The sequence below is a fragment of the Triturus cristatus genome, chromosome 2_2 (genome assembly GCF_964204655.1).
Source record: "Triturus cristatus chromosome 2_2, aTriCri1.1, whole genome shotgun sequence".
NCBI lineage: Eukaryota > Metazoa > Chordata > Amphibia > Caudata > Salamandridae > Triturus > Triturus cristatus.
Genome location: NC_140582.1, coordinates 331651372 through 331670490, shown reverse-complemented (window position 1 = coordinate 331670490; position 19119 = coordinate 331651372). Strand labels below are relative to the sequence as shown.

At 43.8% G+C, this 19119-nt stretch overlaps 1 protein-coding gene across 4 annotated transcripts in view; it reads left to right on the top strand.

Annotated features, from left to right (window-relative positions):
* NPNT (nephronectin) overlaps positions 1 to 18725 on the top strand; it is a 236636-nt gene extending 217911 nt beyond the window's left edge. For 2 of the 4 annotated variants that reach the window (XM_085641405.1, XM_085641404.1), the window contains exons 12-13: positions 2305 to 2564; positions 11919 to 12158. In XM_085641405.1, coding sequence (XP_085497531.1) covers positions 2305 to 2564; positions 11919 to 12014 — 356 coding nt within the window. In that variant the 3' untranslated portion in view covers positions 12015 to 12158. Of the gene's footprint in view, positions 1 to 2304; positions 2565 to 11918 lie in introns of all 4 variants that reach the window. The other 2 variants (XM_085641403.1, XM_085641406.1) reach the window with 2 other exon arrangements.
* The last annotated feature ends 394 nt before the right edge of the window (positions 18726 to 19119 follow it).

Below are 19119 nucleotides of genomic sequence, written 5' to 3'. Positions count from 1 at the left end.
CGGACCCAAGACTCTTCCGATAAGGAACTGACTATATTTTCAAAATGTATTGCGCTGAAGCGATACTCAACCTGCCTCCAACGGAAGCCCTCCACCCCACTCACCATAGACAAGCGTTTCCTTCAGGTGTGCTCAAATATGATTCTGATCAATTTAATTGTCCTTAATGTGAACTTAAGTGTTTATTTTTCTCTAGTGTTACTCAAAATACACAAAGGTATTCTTTTATTTGAATTAGTGGTACAAAGGACAGAACACCTCGTCATGTACCCCACCCCATGCCCTCCCCTAAAAAAACCAAACCATGGAAGTACTGGAATATTTCATGAGTGCCCTCTGAGCAAATGGAAATGGAAATTGGGCAATAAAAACATTATATTTATTACAAACTGAGCACTGGAAATGTCCCTTCAAATATTTTGTCAGAATTGGACATCTGTTTACTTTATAACTGAAGGAAACTCTTTTGGATGTGAATGTTCACAGTTGCTAGAGAACAGTATGCAGGTTAAGTGAGGGTGCATGCATGAGCGGTTGATCTCAAAATAATAGGTGTTAAAAGAACAGTTTTTGGGTCACAGGCTGCTTTCTAGTTGTGTCTTTGTGCCAACTTGTAGTCCTTTATTTGCTAAGGTGCACATTAAAAGACGTAAAAAGGAGATAACGCCAGAGTTGTCTTGCACAAATGTCTTCGGAGAGGAGCCCTTGACACGGGGACGTCCCATAGTCATTGAGAAGAATTCTTATCCTGGCAGTGAGTATATGAAAGTAAAAGAAAAAAATAGTCCAATATTACTTTAAACTTGCCATGAATCCAAGGTCCACACTTCGCTATTAATCCATTGAATGTGTTAAAACCCTGAGTCTGACAGATGTGATTTGAGTATCCATGTTGGATGAGGTAAATGCAACCCACACCAATAATATGGCAAGCGGAGCCGGCCCTTGCTCAGATAGCGCCCTGGGCGGAAAGAAATTTGGCGCCCTTCCTGCAGCTGGATAATAAAATAAGGTAGCAAGGGGTCCATTTTGTGCTTATAGGTCATTCACACAACAAAGCAGTAACTGACCTCTCACCACAAACTTCTCGGCACCTCCCCCGAATATTCTGATTCAGTTAGTGTAGCTCGATCTACACTGGTGCCAAGTTGGTGGTGTGAGTAGTGGTGTTGGTGGGTGTCGGCAGGGGGTGAGAATGAGATGGAAGGAGAAAGAAGGGGATTATTGGGGTGTAAAACGGTACCTGCAGCAAGTGAAAAGATAAACGCAGTTCAGTCTGAATGATTGGAATTAAGCAAGAAGGAAGCTGCTGGTGGCAGGACTTAAAAGGAGACATCTCCATTCACCCTTATGGGTCCAGCTCGCCCACACCAAAGCTTCAGTATTTGGTGTCCACGTGTTTGCTTGTTCGTCCGCTTCTGATACCCATGTTGAATGTTTGTTATTTTGCATGCCCACCTAAAACTTCAAATGTATGGAGATTTGCAGATCATGTAAACTGGTTTCCTCGGTGTAGTGTCTGTGTGCACGCGTGTTCGCTCGTGGAAGGAAACTGAAGCATTTCGTTTGCCCCTAGTATGTCCCCTTTAAAGAGATTTGTATTGTGCTGACTCTAAATACCTAATTGCAAGATATCTCCAAACACAATCCAGGTTAGGGGCCGAGGTCTCTGGGCCACGCTCCCCACTGGCTCCCTACCTCTGTTTAATCTCTGGGCCACGCTCCCCACTGCCTCCCTACCTCTGTTTAACCTCTAGGCCACGCTCCCCCACTGCCTCCCTACCTCTGTTTAATCTCTGGGCCACGCTCCCCACTGCCTCCATGCCTCTGTTTAACCTCCGGGCCGCACTCCCCACCGCCTCCATGCCGCTGTTTAACCTCTGGGCCATGCTCCCCACTGCCTCCCTACCTCTGTTTAACTTCTAGGCCACGCTCCCCACTGCCTCCCTACCTCTGTTTAACCTCCGGGCCGCACTCCCCACCGCCTCCATGCTGCTGTTTAACCTCTGGGCCTCGCTCCCCACCGCCTCCCTACCTCTGTTTAACCTCTGGGCCACGCTCCCCACTGCCTCCCTACCTCTGTTTAACCTCTAGGCCACGCTCCCCACCGCCTCCCTACCTCTGTTTAACCTCTAGGCCACGCTCCCCACTGCCTCCCAACCTTTGGACCACGCTCCCCATTGCCTCCCTACCTCTGTTTAACCTCTGGCCACGCTCCCCACTGCCTCCCTACCTCTGTTTCACCTCTAGGCCGCACTCCCACCGCCTCATTGCCGCTGTTTAATGGGCCTTGTTCTTCCCCAGGTGGACAGTACCTGCTGCTGTCTCAGCCGAAGGGCAAGGGCGGAAGGATGGCGCGCTTAATCCTGCCCCTTGACCAGCTGGCGCGCGCCGGAGACCTCTGCTTGTCCTTCCGGCACAAGCTGTCTGGGCTGACGTCCGGCTCCATCCAGGTGTTCGTGAAGCGGAGCCGCACGCACGGGCCGCCCGTGTGGGGAAGAGACACGGGCTATAACTGGCGGCGGACGCACATAACGCTGAAGGGGGCCGGAGACATAAAGCATGTAAGTAACGCGCATGCTTTTTTGCTGCTACAAAACGTGAATCCAGGATTTGCGTGTCTTTTACTGTATCATCACTTTGTTTGGTTGACGTTTATTCCCGAATGGACTATGAGCGTTTATGTAGAGTTAAAATAAAACAACTGAGTATCTTTTAATGTATTTGAAGTTAACTTGCATCTGCATTCCCTTGGCCGCTGCTTCTCTCTTAGGTACTCCTCTGTCCACAGACAATGTGGGCTTCATCCATGCTCGGCGTTTTACCTATTGAATTTTTTTGAGTAGTGTTATATGCACTGATTGGTTCTTCTGTTGTATTTTTAGAACACATTTTTAATCCGCATCATATTATTTGTTTGTTGTTGATTTTTTTAAAGAACACGGGGCATGCATGGTTATGTAGAGGTTGCGCAACGCCTCGCAGCAAGTCCCCTTACTGTATTGCGCTGTGTGACAGGGAAAGGACAGAAATGCGCTGTATTTAATATTATGTGGCGCATTCCTGTCTTTTCTCTGCGCTGGCGCACAATGTGCTGCCTATCTCCAACGCAGGCACTTTTGCACCATGGTGCAAGAGTGCCTGCTTTGTGTAGGAAGGGACACGTTACTGCTCATAAATAATAATTTGAGGCATTTTCCACTTTCTAAGTGTGCTGTAGGATGCAGCACAGATACAAAGAGGAATAATTTAGGGGAAATAACGATATTTCTCTTAGATACGCCTGCCCTTGGAAGGCGTAGCATTTTGGTGCTTTCCCAGATGTACCAGTAATGGTAAATCTGGCAATGTGTCAAAATCCATGGGTGGATGCGTGGAAATACCCACGCATCACCCATGCAATGCCTTCCTGGGGCAGAGTAACGCAATGCAGCGATCTGCACTGTGCTGCCTTACTCTGGATTTATCAGGCCACTCAGGGCCACGCAAAGCTGCCTTGCGTGGCTTGATAAATCACATTTCAGGGTTGCACTGCGCATGCACTCCATTGCGTGGTGCAAGAACAATGCAACCCGTACATAAATATGGCCCTAAATGAAATGATTTCATCAAATAAGAGGAACACTCTTTATTAAAAAGATGTGCCATTAAGAGAAGACAGAATTTCAGGGAAAAATGCCAGTTTCTGGACGTCTCTTTTCCTCATCTAACCTTTCTGTATTTTTAGCGCAGGTTCACTGCCACCCAAGTGAAAAACTAAACAGAGAAAGCCACGGGATGAAAGAAGTCTTACACAGACCATGGAGGAGTTTGTATACGATCGTGCAGACGTCTTGTGAAAAGTAGTCGCAGATCGTGGGAGCAGTACATGGGAAAGCCTGGTTATTCCCTCCAAATATTGTCTCAGGCCCAGAAAAATAACTTTTCAAAGCTGCACCGACATCAGGTTTATCGGGTTTCCGTTATGTGGTGTTCAGATGGAGCTATGAAAATATATTTCCCAAATGATTACAAGGTACAATAATTTTCCAGCACATTAGGCACAAAATGACTAAATGTACAGATGGCCACTTTGCTGCAGTAAGATTATTCGGTGCAACATCATAGTGTATAGTGGCTTAGTCGTTTTTGTTGCTGAAGGAATGCTCAACAGAACAAGCACTGACAAAACCAGCAACGCAGTGCTTTGTATAGTGCAAGCTCACAGGGTGAGAACAGAGGGATTCTACACCGTCCCCCTCACACTTTCATATAGCAACTCTCCTACCGGTTATCCATGTACAAAGACCAGCGCGCATACACACACAGGGTGATCACAACTATAATCAAAGCACAGAAAGAGTAAAGAGAGGGTCCAAGGGAAAAGTTGAAAGGCCTGCAAGGAGTGATTCCCCATATACAATAATCATAACACAATACTTCTCGGGTCTATAATTGAGTGAGGTAAAAGTGTGTCTCTCAGTAAAGCCCCTCTGGGGAGCAATCCCTTTCAGGAGGAGAAGCCCATATGATGAAGCATGCCACCTATGGTGGGTGAGGGCATTCGTCCTGAAAGGGATTGCTCCACAGAGGGGCATTACTGAAAGACACACTTTTACCTCACTCCATGATAGACCCGAGAAGTATTGTGTTATGATCACAACTATATACACAGATAAGATAGAGACACAGACACACAAGCACGCGCACACACACCCCCAACCGCCAAGTTGCTTGTTATTGATCTGCTATTTTCAAGACTATAGTGCGTTTCCTATGCTTGCAGCTTGCACCAGTTATTGTTGCTATAGGTACTGCAAATGTAGGTAAGCAATTTTCTACATTTTGTACAAAAATATGTGCCAGAATGAATGAAGCAGACTTCTCATATACATCCCGCTGTGAAAGCCTCTAGCAGTCAACACTTCTAGCAGCGACACAAGACTCAAGTGTAATATACTGAAAATGCATGCGGGCACATGGAATTTAGTAGAGTGAAAACTACTATGTTAGTAATCCTAGCATTCATAATGTATGCAATGCATGCCAGGAGCTGGAAAGTTGCAATGTCCTAATTTATTTAAACTTTGGATGCCTATCTTCCAAACTGTGAGTTTCTATTACCCGTAGTCACATTCCAACAAAGATTGTATTAATACTGGACTGATGAACTCACTTTATGTTCCTTTCTGTACAGCTTGCACCATGACTGTTCGATGTAAATTGAAAGCTTGGAAAGGCTAAGCACTTGTATTCCCAAGCCTTTGGGAAGTCTAAGAAATTTACTTCTTTGTGAGCATAAACCAAATGTGCATAGAATGCCCATATTTCCCTGGGTATTTCTAAGTCTCTATGCATGCATGTCACATGCTTATTACGCAGGTGCTAAATCTACACACATCCCTAGACTGTCTACTCTTACATGACAAATGCATACACTCCTTCACCACTGGTAGACAACTAAGGCATTGCAAGGCCTTTCTCACCATAACAGAATCGCACCTCTATTCAAGCAATGAGCATAGGTTCTCTTCTTAAGGCCCCACACTGTGAATCTACCTTCCAGCCTCATTTAGAGATATCGAGGTCCACTCATATTCTGACGAGTACCTTATGATACACCTGGTGGATTTTGAGTTGGATTCATGGGTTTGGTTCAGCCTCAGACTTGGTTGGCAACAATGTTGTTTGGTTAATTGTAGCACAATATGCTGTAGAAGTGCTATACTAGAAACAACATAGGACAAATAGCAGCAGCAATCTGTTGCATTCCAATCGCACAGCTTAAGAAGGAAAAATTCCAGCCTTTATAGATTCAATATTTTTATTCCTTGTTTTTTCAGAATTCGTGTATTCAGCTTGACACAATTTAATCACAACAATACTATCCAAAGGCCCCGTTTGCTTCTCATGAGGCAATTGTGCCCATCCAGGCCTCTTACTGCTTCACGTAGGGCCATTTAATTCACCAATAACAGCTTAAAAACTTAATTCCAATGCATTTCGGGCCTTGAAGATGCCCTTCGTCAGGGAAAGCTGTATAGATATGGAAATCAGGTAAAAACCCATGTTAGTATAACATGCTTAAATGTTTAAATGAATTTTACATAAATACATTCTATTTATATCGATCCATTATGCCTAACACTGCCCTTTATCAACATGAAAAAGTGCCCTCTTTGCATTATTAAGATGTTTGCTCCACACGGAAACCTCCCCCACTCCAGCCTCGATTATAAACCTGCCATGTTACCCGCGTGACGAAGCAGACGTTCAACATGCCTAATGTTCACTAAATAAACCTAATACTGAACTACTCTTTATCACCTTAAAAAGAAACAGTTGAATAATAATTCAAACTTAACACTACCCTCCACCCCGTGTTGAAAACATTTACCTATTTGTTTGATGAAGCTATTCGTAACTGCTCTCAACTCGCTGATCTCTCTCTCTGCCAAAATGGCCAGCAACAAAATGCTGTTCACCTGTGCTTACAATTTAGCCTCTCCTTCTGAACTAAATTCAACCAATCACTCTAGCTTACAACAATTAACATAACTATATTCAGTCTTGTGTCATATGTAAATCCTTCAGTTTCAAAACCAACAACCCCTCGTGAACTAAACTGACTACATGTCCCATCAACCATTGCACTGAACCTATTCCTAAATAATCAAAAAGTGACTTTCAAGCTCCCGCATCCCATAACAAATTATATCAATTCAACAATACTGTGTTAACAAAAGAAAACTGCAATTAAAAAAGAAAAATTCAGATACATCGATTTAGACCGATTTGACGGTAATTAAATACTTAATTCATCTTGATGCAAAGTATCCAAGTTAGATCCATTTGCCGCTATGTTAGTTCGTAACTGTCTGAAAAACAGTCCATGAGTCCGATATGATTCCTCATCTGTGAATTGAGGTAGCATTGTCTCCAGAGGTGTTGCGCGAAAAGAGAATCATTTTGGTTCGGGTGCAGTACTTCTGGTGAGGCAAGAAATTCATTATAAGATACTCATGGAAGTTGCAGTTGCACACCATTCTTTGTCCACTTACTCATAGTAATCCATTTTGACAAATTTGCGTGCTGACTGGAAACGTGCCTCGCCTCGTTGCACGTGAGTACTAATATAGGACAAATAGCAGCAGCAATCTGTTGAATTTCAATCGCACAGCTTAAGAAGGAAAAATTCCAGCCTTTATAGATTCAATATTTTTATTCCTTGTTTTTTCAGAATTCGTGTATTCAGCTTGACACAATTTAATCACAACAATGCTATCCAAAGGCCCCGTTTGCTTCTCATGAGGCAATTGTGCCCATCCAGGCCTCTTACTGCTTCACGTAGGGCCATTTAATTCACCAATAACAGCTTAAAATCTTAATTCCAATGCATTTCGGGCCTTGAAGATGCCCTTCGTCAGGGAAAGCTGTATAGATATGGAAATCAGGTAAAAACCCATGTTAGTATAACATGCTTAAATGTTTAAATGAATTTTACATACATACATTCTATTTATATCGATCCATTATGCCTAACACTGCCCTTTATCAACATGAAAAAGTGCCATCTTTGCATTATTAAGATGTTTGCATCACAGGTCTCATTCCTGCAGCACCTGTGATGTTTTATGTTGAGGGATGACTACCTCTGTGGTTTTCCTGAGACTTTTGTCACTTGCAGAGATCTGCAAAGCTCTACTTTGGGTCTCTTTTATACACATGCACTGATCCAAGATGGAAGCCCATTCTCATCCATTGGTGCTGCTGAAACACATACAGGGAATGTTTTCCATGATATTGATATTTTAGTCAGGTGTGAATGGTGGTCTGTTCAAAAGTGTAGATTCAATGAGGAGCCCATAGTGAAAACGCGCTACTACTTCCTTCCCCTGTAATCGCATGTTGTGTTGAGGGAGTAGACAAAGAACCACCCAGACACAAGTCACTCTGCTATTTCTCATTGTATGAATTTCCTCTCATACTTTGCTCCTGTGCTTCTTGAGGAGGGTATCCCCACTCATTGCCGTCCCTGCTCTATTCAACGCTGGAGCGCACTTTGCTCCCCCTACTTCTTACCTTTCCTCAGCTCCACACCGGAACTGTTGTCCAGTGTCAAGCTGGCATTCCCATGGTCCTAATGTCCTCACGACATGACAGCATGGCTATATAAATAAGGGTGCATATTTATGAAAGAGGTGGCATTGCGCTTGCACCACACAACGTGGTGCAAGGGTGACGCAGGCCCAAAATGTTATTTATGAAGCTACGCAAGGGGGCTTTGCATGGCCCTGCGGGTCTTCATAGATCTGAGGTAACGTAATACAGAGCAAATCGCTGTGTTGCATTACTCTGCCCTGGGAAGGCATTCCTTGGGTTTTGCATGGGTGTTCCCAAGCAAATCCCAAGGTTTTTGACGCATTCCCAGATTTGCCAAAAGTGGTAGACCTGGGAATGTGCCAAAAGATACGCCTTCTCAGGAGAGGCGTAACAAGGACACATATCTTTATTTCCCCTCGTTATTTCATAGCCTCTTTTTATGTGTGCTGCATTTTGCAGGACACATAGAAGGAGGAACATGCCTCTCAGGATTGCATTTGTGCAGGAAAGTGCCTCTTCCTGCATAAAAACAATCCTGAAAGCAACACAGGCGCTCTTGCACCATGGTACAAGGGGGCCTGCGTTGACGCTAGGCAGCCAAAATGGCACCAGTGCAGGAATGCACCATATTCCTTTAAATACGGCGCATTCCTGCCTTTTCCCTGTCACGCAGCAAAGCGCAACAAGGTGACTTGCTGCACTGCCTGACTTTTTAAAATAAATATGCCCCAAGTTTCTAATGAATCCACATAATCTCGCGTCCCCCTACAAACAGCCCTGCACGGACATTTTACCGGTAACAAAAAAAGCAGGACACTTAGTTGCCATGGGGGCATAAGCTGTGCATCCTGAGAGAGTGCTTCTTCTGGGGAAGAGTGGGCGTAAATTATCTCTTTTGTTTTTAATTGTTCAGAAATGCTGAAAAAGGCAGGTGGTGTGTTAAAAGCCTGGCTCTTTGGGAGCAGTGTAGTAATTTGCAGGAAGCAGAAGGTAATGGGTATAATTTGGGATTTCTTAATCTGTTACGCCTTTTCAAATAGTTAAGCCTCCCTGACAGGCTCAAATTAGCCAGTTCATAAACACTACTAACTTTAAGAGGTGGGAGAACTTAGGTACAGGGATGTAAAGTTATATGCGCAAATCCATACTATTTTGTTGGCTCAAGAAAAGTGTGATTAGAATGATGGTCTCTTATTGCCATTGCCCATTGGAACAGTGTAGCAGCGCTATGGATTTAGTATCTACAGTTGTGAAGAGATTTACCTCTGTAGTGTTTCCCAACTGGGACTAGCGAGGTGGAAGTGCAGAAAGTGGCAAGCAGGTTGAAACTCACCGTTTTAATGTTTGCTACAATCTACTAAACTCGAAAGATAAGGAATTTAAAAACGCGTATCAACCCCTTTGGTTAAATTTCATTCAACCAAAGCAAGAAACAAATCGATTCCTAAATAGGTTTACACTAGCTTATTTGCAAGCTTTAATAACCAATGGCTAGCTTAATGTATCTCTTAATTAAGCGTGTTTTCAAATCTCACACTAAAGGAAAGTTTTTAATCAATACAAACTGCTGTCCCGCCATGTGCATGGGAAGCATTCCTATCAGTGAGGCGTGCATTAAAGCTTCACTACAGAGCTGATTTTACACCTACACTCAGAGGGCTTGTAGGAAGAAAGAAAAAGCAATGTATAGACTACTCCTTTTCAGTTGAATATGGAAATATATTCCTCTCATCGTCCCTCTGGGAGGTCCGGGCTGGCCATTCTGCCACTGTAGAACTCCCTGGTAGGATGGGCCTCCATGACCAACCATGCCCTCATTCTACTCAGGGCCTCCTACAGTCTGGTGCTGGTGAAACATTTTTTCTAAGGATGATTATGGTTTCCAGCCCGGCCGTCATATGTCTCCCCTCCACTCTCTTTGAAGGTCTTTCAATAGCAAGCCCGGTCTCTTCCATCCACCGAAGGAATCTATATTGGTGCTTCTATGCCACGGCTTTAAGTGGCTGCCGGAGGCACATCTCCGGCTCACTGACCTGAGGCCAATCCAGAAAGCAGCAACAGTGGGGAGCAGAAGTGTTAAGCACCATTCACACTGTCTCAGCGGCAAGCATCAGTAGGCAGGGACCAGTAGGGGCTCCTTGGCAATACCAAGAAGATCTCTTGCATCGGTATTGGTATAATATGATCCTCAGTAGATTGTAGGTGGTGTTCGGAGAAGGATAAGATTGTGTGCATTAAATAGGAATTACATCTTACAAACTGATTTCGGATACTTCCATTTCAAAGTTTAGACGGAGAGAAATTAAGTGATTTAGCCGGAACTAAAACCCCACTCGTTAGGTTCCGGTGTCTGCAGCCCATCCACTACACCAAAGCTCCACCATGTATTGTTGCTTTGAGATTTTAGACTAAGCCTCTTTTTATATAAGGAACATTTGGTTCTTTGATATTTTAAGTACTCCGTATTTCACTTTATTTAGGTGAGCTTTCACTAGTCTAGCCAGCATAGTATTGGTCATGCCTCCACCAGATGTTTGTATTCTTATTTCCAAAACAGAGAGGGTAAGGTATGTTAGATAACTGGTAAGATTTTCCTCATGTCAATTACTATGTCAGTGGATGAGAGGCCATGTGATGCAATGTCCTGTGATGTCCCTGGGTCAAAAATAATGTGATGTCACTTCATGTGGTGCTGCAGGGTCAAAGGTCTAAATCCTGGCTTTCACCCCGTAAGCTGCTCTGAAAGATTTAGGCCCATATTAGCAAGGACTTGCGATAAATCATCGCAAAGCGCGCTTAGCGCTGTATTTTTTATCGCCGGATATCGCTGGTTTAGATCGCGAAGATAACGCATTATTATCAACGTTTATCTCCAAGGCGAAAATAAACCAGCGATATCGGCGATTCTCCATCAATAACGCAGGAATACCAGTGATGAATTCCCATCACTAAGGAAAAGGTCGCTAATAGGCAGCTGAGGATTCAGCCGTAGAATCCACCTCCCATAGAACACAATGGCTAAGTCAGGATTTTACCAAGTGTAAAATCCTGGTGCTAATCACGGTTAGCGCGCTTTTTTAAATCGCGCCGTGGGTATTGCTGATAGGCGATAGCTGTGTCAGCGACTGGTTTCAGTCGCTACCAGTTTGGGTACGCCCACTTTGCATGTCATTAGCGATGAATATCGCTGACATGCAAAGCAGACCCCAAACCAGTCGCTATCGCCTGGAAGCTGTCGTTAACACCTGTTAGCGACAGATTGGTAATTGGGCGATAAAAAAATTGCCGCTTTATCGGCAAAAAGAGCCGATAAAGCGGCGATCTGGCCCTTGCTAATATGCCCCTTAGATTTATATCATACATATTTGTCCTCATGTTCATTGTGCAGACACCCATTTTGACTCCACTGCGTAACCCTCAGTAGTGTAGGAGGGGAGAGAGATACAAGCGGAGGCTTAGTTAAGCTCCTGAAAGGCCCGCAGGTCTTTAGTGGGATCAGTGATTTCGCGCCGGGGCCTCTGACAGGCAAGTACCTCTGTTCCTTACCTGCTGGGAGAGTCTGTGAGGGCTATCCAGGCGAGCGGCAAAGGAAGTAACATGTTTGTTCACCTCATAAACAGTTATGACTTGAGATTTGGCCAGATGTCCAGTTGGTGTCTGTGATTATAGCTTGGCCTGAATGGAAGCTTAGCCCATGCCAGGCCAATGCTCGCAAGTGCAAGGCAAGCGCTCACTCTGTCATTTCACTTGTTGAGAGACTTATATATGTGACTAAATGTGGCTGTGGTGTGTTTTTGTTAATTGACTTGATTTTCCTTTCTTTCTTTCTTCCTTAGATAATCTTTAAAGGAGAGAGAGGACGAGAGGGGCCTGGGGAGATTGGCCTGGATGATGTAAGCCTCATGAAAGGATCATGTCCTGAAGGACACTAGCAGATACCACAGATGAGACGACGACACACCACTTCCACCACAATCCTGCCCTTGGCCAAAGGGCTTATGAACTGTCAGATCTCTCGGACAGGCAAGCCGCCCGGCGATGCACAGCTTTTGGGTGTGTCCTGCACTAACCAATGGAACGATAACTGTGGTAAAATCAACATTAATACCCTTTCTGACAAGAGTCCTCGAGAGCATGAGAACTTAACAAGAGTTTTTGCATAATGCACACAGCAAAGTTACCCTTACAGAAAGTGAGGTCTGCTTCGCGGGCAACTCCTTGCCTGTTCAATAAGACAACGAAGGGACGCATTGAACAGCAGGTTCAACTTCAGAAGATGGAGGCTTTCAATAAGGACCATGCTGAACTGCACACCCTGTCATTTCCCATTCAAGTAATGGTGTGACGTCGTCTAGAGGGATTATGGTTTATCCTCTTATGCTGGGTCGTGGGTGGCCCTGCAGCTCTGCGAGGTAGTGCCATAGACTACAAGTGAGAGTGTGTGACGTCAGCATTTGCGGTATTCTCAAATGGTAACGTTCGTCATGAAAGAGCACTACGCGGAATGTGGCTCTGCGCCTCACCATATCACTTGGGTTATTTGTAAAAGCCTATCGGCCACTAATGTATTTATTTGTTTCTCATTTTTGTAAACGGCCATTGACGATTCACAGTGCCGCTTGTGCCCCCGGCCATGGATACTTTATATGAATCCCTGAGTGCCCTCCTTCTGGTGGTGGGCAGTGGTGGATCACTCTGGCTGCTATGATTCTCATGTTAACAAGAGGGGTGTGGCCTGAATGCCTTGGGTGTGATACGACTGGTGCCTCAATTCATTGTTTTTTCAATTAACCTACACTGCCCAGGCACTTACCACTGTAAAAGAAAGACAGTTAGATGATTTTGTACAGGTTTGTTGTTTTTTTGTACTTGACCATTCCAAGACTGGTAGTCTTGGAGGAAATTAGGGAAATTAGTGAGACCGGGGAGACTGCAGAACCTGGGTGTATCTCTGTGACCAGCATCGTGCAGTATTCTTGGGGGTGCTTTGTTCCTGGTCCAGTCAGGCGAAGTTTCCGCAGCCTTTCTTCTCTGAGCAGATGCAACTCTGGTAGGATTCAGAATGTAAGGGCTGAACAGCTGTTGTGCAAGCATTGCTGGAGGCTGCAGCTCCTTTACCCATAAGCAGCTGTAGGGATTGGGCTGGTATCTGTAAAGACATTGATTACACCATTGGAAAGAAGTAGGGTGCATCTCTGAGCAGTAGGTGCTCTGACCAACTCCCGGGTTTATTGTTTTCTATCAGAGTGAACAATGGTTCCTCATCCCTTTAGCCTTCATGACAACCACTGAGGCTTTGAACAAGTGTGGCACAGTCTTGGCAGTCCTATAGTACTTTAGCATATTCATCTAATTACATTTATTGCACCCTCTTCTCCATTTTTTTGGCACCCATGTGGTCTACCATCTTTTTTAATGGGCTCTAAAGTGGCATCCATGAGTAAGGCCCTGTGTGGCCCACGCGTTTAAATGGTCCAGGGTACAAAAAGGCCATGTTACTCTGTTATGTCATGAGACTGCTTTGCATTGGTCAAATGTAGATATCCTCCAAGTAAATGTCACTAAGCCTGTTGCATTCTGGAACACTGCTACTATTCTTCAGCAGAAGACACAGTGATGATCATGGTCACAGAGTCTGGCACAACCTGATGCCAGCACGCAGCATGTGCTAACTGGTGTGGTTTGGAGCACCAGGAGCAAAACTCTGTGGGTTTAGTAACCGAAGAGTTCAATCAGTTGCCTGGTGCAAAACCTTGGTGCTTCAGGCTGCCTGAGAAGGTGACCTATGTGGTCATGAAAGCTTGCAATGAAATGATTCCATTAGAATAAGTAATGTATAAACGTTATTTATATTAGACGAGTGCTAATTATGATAAACTCTGCTAACAGAGTAAGTGTAATTGCATTTATGTAGCGCTTACTACCCCGGATGAGGTGTTAAAGCGCTTTACGCCAGGCAGCGCTCTGCTAAAGTAGACCATGGTCAGTGGATAATCCAGTGGGATTTTTTTTTTTGGGTTAGTGGGGTTAGTCTTGTGCCCTGAAGGAAACCATTCCATGCATTTACTCCAGTTTTTTGGGGTATTAAAAGGAGTTAGGCGTGATGGCTGCCGGCAGCTTGGACCTGAATATGGCTCTGTAACATTTATTGTTGGCACGCATTACTGACATGGTCATGAAGTGCATTTTAAACCTATCTACCAACTGGGAATGATCATTCACTAATTACTGACAAATTAACTAACTTTTCGACAACATATATCCACCAAGAGACAATTTCTGAATATTAGGCGTCCACAGTGCCTTATCTCATGATGTCATGTCACTGTTGTTTTAAAGAGTTTCTTTGGAGCAAGTCTCCACAGGGAAGGACACGCTCAGCTTTGTTTTTGTCCTTCAAAAGCAATCAAATAACTCGTGCGGGTTGCATTTCAGCTCAGTAATTCCCTACAGCCATCTCTGACTAGGTAGGCACAGTGACCTGATTCTGCAAGTAATAATTAACGCGTCTGGTTTGTTAATTTACCAAGAACTGCTTTTTTTCCTTTTAAGAACTCCCTATTCCGTGCATTACCCTGCATCTTTTCCTGACTGTATTCGACATTTAAAAATGCTGCTTGGCACAGCAAACACTTTAATGCTAAATGACGAGAAAGTGATTACTTGGGAGTCAGAAGTTGCTATATTTTATTGTGATGGTCATAAGATGTGGGATGTATTTTAGAGCTCAGTGTGCAGTGTATGAAGGCTGGAGCTGAGTGACATCTGCTTGCTTATCTGCCTGAGTTAGGTCAAAAATTCTGTGCAAAGGGTGACCGTGTAGGTCAAAATTCCTGTGCAAAGGGTGAGCATGTAGGTCAAAAGTCCTGTGCAAAGGGTGAGCATGTAGGTCAAAAGTCATGTGCAAAGGGTGACCATGTAGGTCAAAAGTCATGTGCAGCGGGTGGGCTTATCAAAATCATACCTGAATTCAGACTGGCATAAGACTGACTCAGGGGAGTATCCAGTGTGCAAGAGCAGACACAGAGCTGAAGACCACGTAGACTCTGTGGGCCTCCAGCAGCATGACATAGGCTAGTTAGCTCTAAGTGACTTTAGTATCATCCATTATTTGTGTCTGTGTTACAAAGGGATATATGTGAAGATGGTGTTTGTGTGCTTGCTTTGTGGCATCATTTATAAAACGAACCTGCTGCAGAGAGTACGACGGCACCGCACTACCACCCAGCAGTCTGCTTTCAGACAGGTCTGCTACTTACAACACCGGACTATTATAATGGTGATAGAATTCCCCTAGCTGACAAGGTGCCAATCCTATCAGGGTCTACCAAAGGTAGGATACACACCGCGCTTAATTTACGCTCCTGGCTGCAGGTTGTGATCGTGGTTCACAAAAAGGGAAAGGAGTGTGGGGTCCGAGGAGATTTAAAGACCTGCAAGGGTTGGGTCCCCAGCCTAGATATATATCACAATCAAGGAAGGTTGTGATCACCCACACTAATTTTTGAGAACTGGGGTATATTTTTTTTATCATCATACTTTGACCTAAAGCGAGAGAAAGAAAGACAGAAAAAGGAGAAATAAGGAGGAAGAGAAACATAAGAAGACAGTTGGAAGTGAGAAAGTGGGATTTCAAAGGACCCAGCACAAGTGAAGATAAAGGGAAAGGAAGTGAGGATGCAGGAAGAAAGAGTCGTCAGGTAGAATCAATACTAGACCTCCTTGGTAATCAGCAAGCGTGGCGTTCAGCAGCAAGCTCCTAAGAGATTTTGGACACCAGCACTTACATTCATTCTTTTTTAGAACCTAAGCAATGAATGCACGCCATATAGATATGTACAATATAGCATAAGCTGCCTTCTTTTAGGGAACACATCCGTGAAAGGCTTGTATGTCATAATATTGCGTATTTGATATCTTGGTACCGTGTTATTGTATCAAAAGTATCAACAACCAAAATATTGAAAAGGTAAGTATATTTAATATAAATATTGACTCATTATTCTTAGCTCCACGTCTACATCCCTGGAAGATATATATATATATATATTTTCCACACGCAAAGCAACTTCCGCGGCGCAATTAGAAGAGCACTCACAAGTACTTGGTTGCAAATTATTTAATCGGTGCACAGAATTTCCCCCCCCCCCCTCCCCCCCGCACTGACAGACACGTTTCGGCAATCTGCCTTTTTCGATGTCGATGTTGCTATATATATAGTCAAGGTATGTATATATGGAGTTAAGAATAGTAAACTTATTCTTGCCTATATAGATTCATCTTCTTACTATTTTGGTGACCGATATTTTTGCTACTATACTATGACAGCACACTATGGAAGACTCCTTATTCTGGTACTGTGTCTGGTGAAAATGCTGCCCCCTTTCACAGATGCTTAACGTGCCTAGTAGTGTTGACAGTTGTAGGGCACATCTTCGGGTAGACATCTTACAGCAGTTGCACATATGCATAGGCAACACGATTTTCTTTGCCACAAGTGCAGGAGCACCTTTGGGAACATGGTAACAGGCTGGGGAAGTATCTTCCTAGCCCGCTGCTCTTCCTCTCACCTTATTTGTTAAGCACGATATGGTCATTAGACCAAAACAGCATTTTCAATACACCTAAGTCCCAATATGCTGCTTGATATATAGAGGTCACATATGATTTAGCATTTTCAGGCATGCAGTACTCCACTATCTCCAATAGCAAAACAGAAACGTTTCTGCTTTGCTGCTCTGTAAGTGACATGCACCGTTGTTTAGTGACGGCGCCGTCTGGAATAGACGGATGAGGTTGTATCAATGTCCGTGCATGAGCCTGGTGTACCAGCAGAACGTGACCCATGAAAAGTGCGTAGTTAGGCTCACTGAGTAACATGCATTTCTTTTTCATGTTGACATCTACTTGATGAGAAGACAGAATGTTCTATCTTGTGCACATAGAATTTACATCCTGACTATATCATTTATAGAAAGGGTCAACGTCTTAATTGGCAGACCCTTTAAGAAATGGTCTTCGCTCGTGAAGATCTCAAAGTTATCTCTCCGAATATCTTCATCTTTTTCATGGGAGATCTCGGATGTTTATGTCTTCACCTTTATAGAGATGAGCTGAGCTGACATACAAGTAGGACATTACACCATTCTGGCAGAATGTTGAGAATGAAATAAAGCTGCTTAATTGCCTTCCCTAGTTCAAGCTAATTGCGAACCGTAGCTTGGACTTTGCGTATTACCTTTGGAACTGCAACAAAGTTTGCGCTCTCAAGCCAGACCCCGTTTGCCTTGTGCGCCCCACTGCATTCGGCCATAAAGCAGGAAAGGACACGCTAAAAACTAGTACAATCAAAAAACCGCTTCGAAGGAAGCGTAGGCCACAATCATAAACTTCCAATACAGTGAATGTCGAGGCAACAGCACAGCAGATCCACCAAAGCATTACAGTGGTGCAGGGCTGGGTACTGCTGCTGCGTGCGGCACTGCATGCATGCCACTTGCACCACTGTATGGGGGACTGCTCGTTAGCAGCCCAACCAACTGACCCCCGACTGGCATGGAAGCGTGTACGTTATGTACCAGATGGCTGGTTGGAAACATACTGGCATGGTATGGCATAGCGTATGTCTATGGATAGTGCCATGGTAATCTGCAACTGATGTGGTAATGTGTATGTAACGTACTACAAGGGCGTCCGAATGCAGACTGGCATTGCAAAATTTAGTTGGCTTAACGTGGGTAATGCAATGTTGAAACTGGCACAGCAGTATGTGCTTTGTGTGTGCGCAATATAGAAATCGGCATGGCAGTGTGTGTGTGTGTGTTTATCATATTTGGGCAATATGGATACACATTGGCAATGTAGGTTTAACATACTTGGCATTATGCCATGATCTGTAACCTAGCGGATAACAATCTGAGGGTTAACCATCTAATATCTGTCATCTGATAGTGTTAAGTAACCAGCGCCATTTATATACCCTCAGCGGCGTTACAGGCACTCTGAGCAGTCACTCGTGAGCTGTCATGTCATTTGTGTAGCAGTAAGCAGATGCAGCAGGCTAAGCAGATCTAACATTTTTGAGCTGCACCTATGGCAGGCTGGCATGCTGAACAAACATTTAATGTAATTGGCAGTATTTGAGGATTACTTGCCTATTCATATTACAAGTTCCTTAGCGTTTGATAGCAGCACCCTCATACACAGTAGCATTCATTTTGATTTTGCTTCGTTTCTGAGGATTTGTTGGGGTTTTATATGGCACCGAACCAGTGATGGGCATGACATCCTGGTACGATATTTAAAAAATGTTACCCAGGGAGGGAGGATGGATCTAAAAGGAATAGTAGAGAAAGTAAGCCCTCTAATGAGAGAATGAGAAGACATCTGATAGACAAAACAGGAATACAAGTGGGTAAATAACAGTGTTGTAAGAAGGAATACAGTAGTACGTCAGTGAGTGTAACTCATGATGACCCAAGGGGAATGCAATGTAGGTGGACAAGTGGCCGAAGAAGGAATGTGCTTTCAGAGGTGCAGTTTTGCAAGGAGTGAACAGTCAAGTGGTTTGGTTTAGAATTGATTTTGTTCATAGAGACAGATGTCAAAACAAACACAATTAAAAGCAACAATTAAAAACTTAAGTCAAAAAGTGAAGGTTAATACATTATACTTTAAAAGAAACAGTAAACCATATTGGTCTGTAAAAACGTAAAATTTAGTTAGGTGAGAAAAATATTTGATATAATTGTAGCCCCTTGGTTACAGAAACAATGACAGTCTTATTGTTTTACAGTTATCTCACGATTGTCCCTGCAATGAGTATTTTGAAATGTCTTAATGTTTGAATGCTATTAAAGTAGTGTAAGACATACAGGAGATCAGTATTAACAGCCTTTAACAGTGTTTCCAAATTACAAATGTCATAGATTGAGGGCTTTTAGATTGACAAAAAAGCGGAATCACAAATTTGGTGATTTTTAGAACACAGAGTGAGCATGACCTAACAATTATTACTGCGCAACAGTTTAGTTCTTG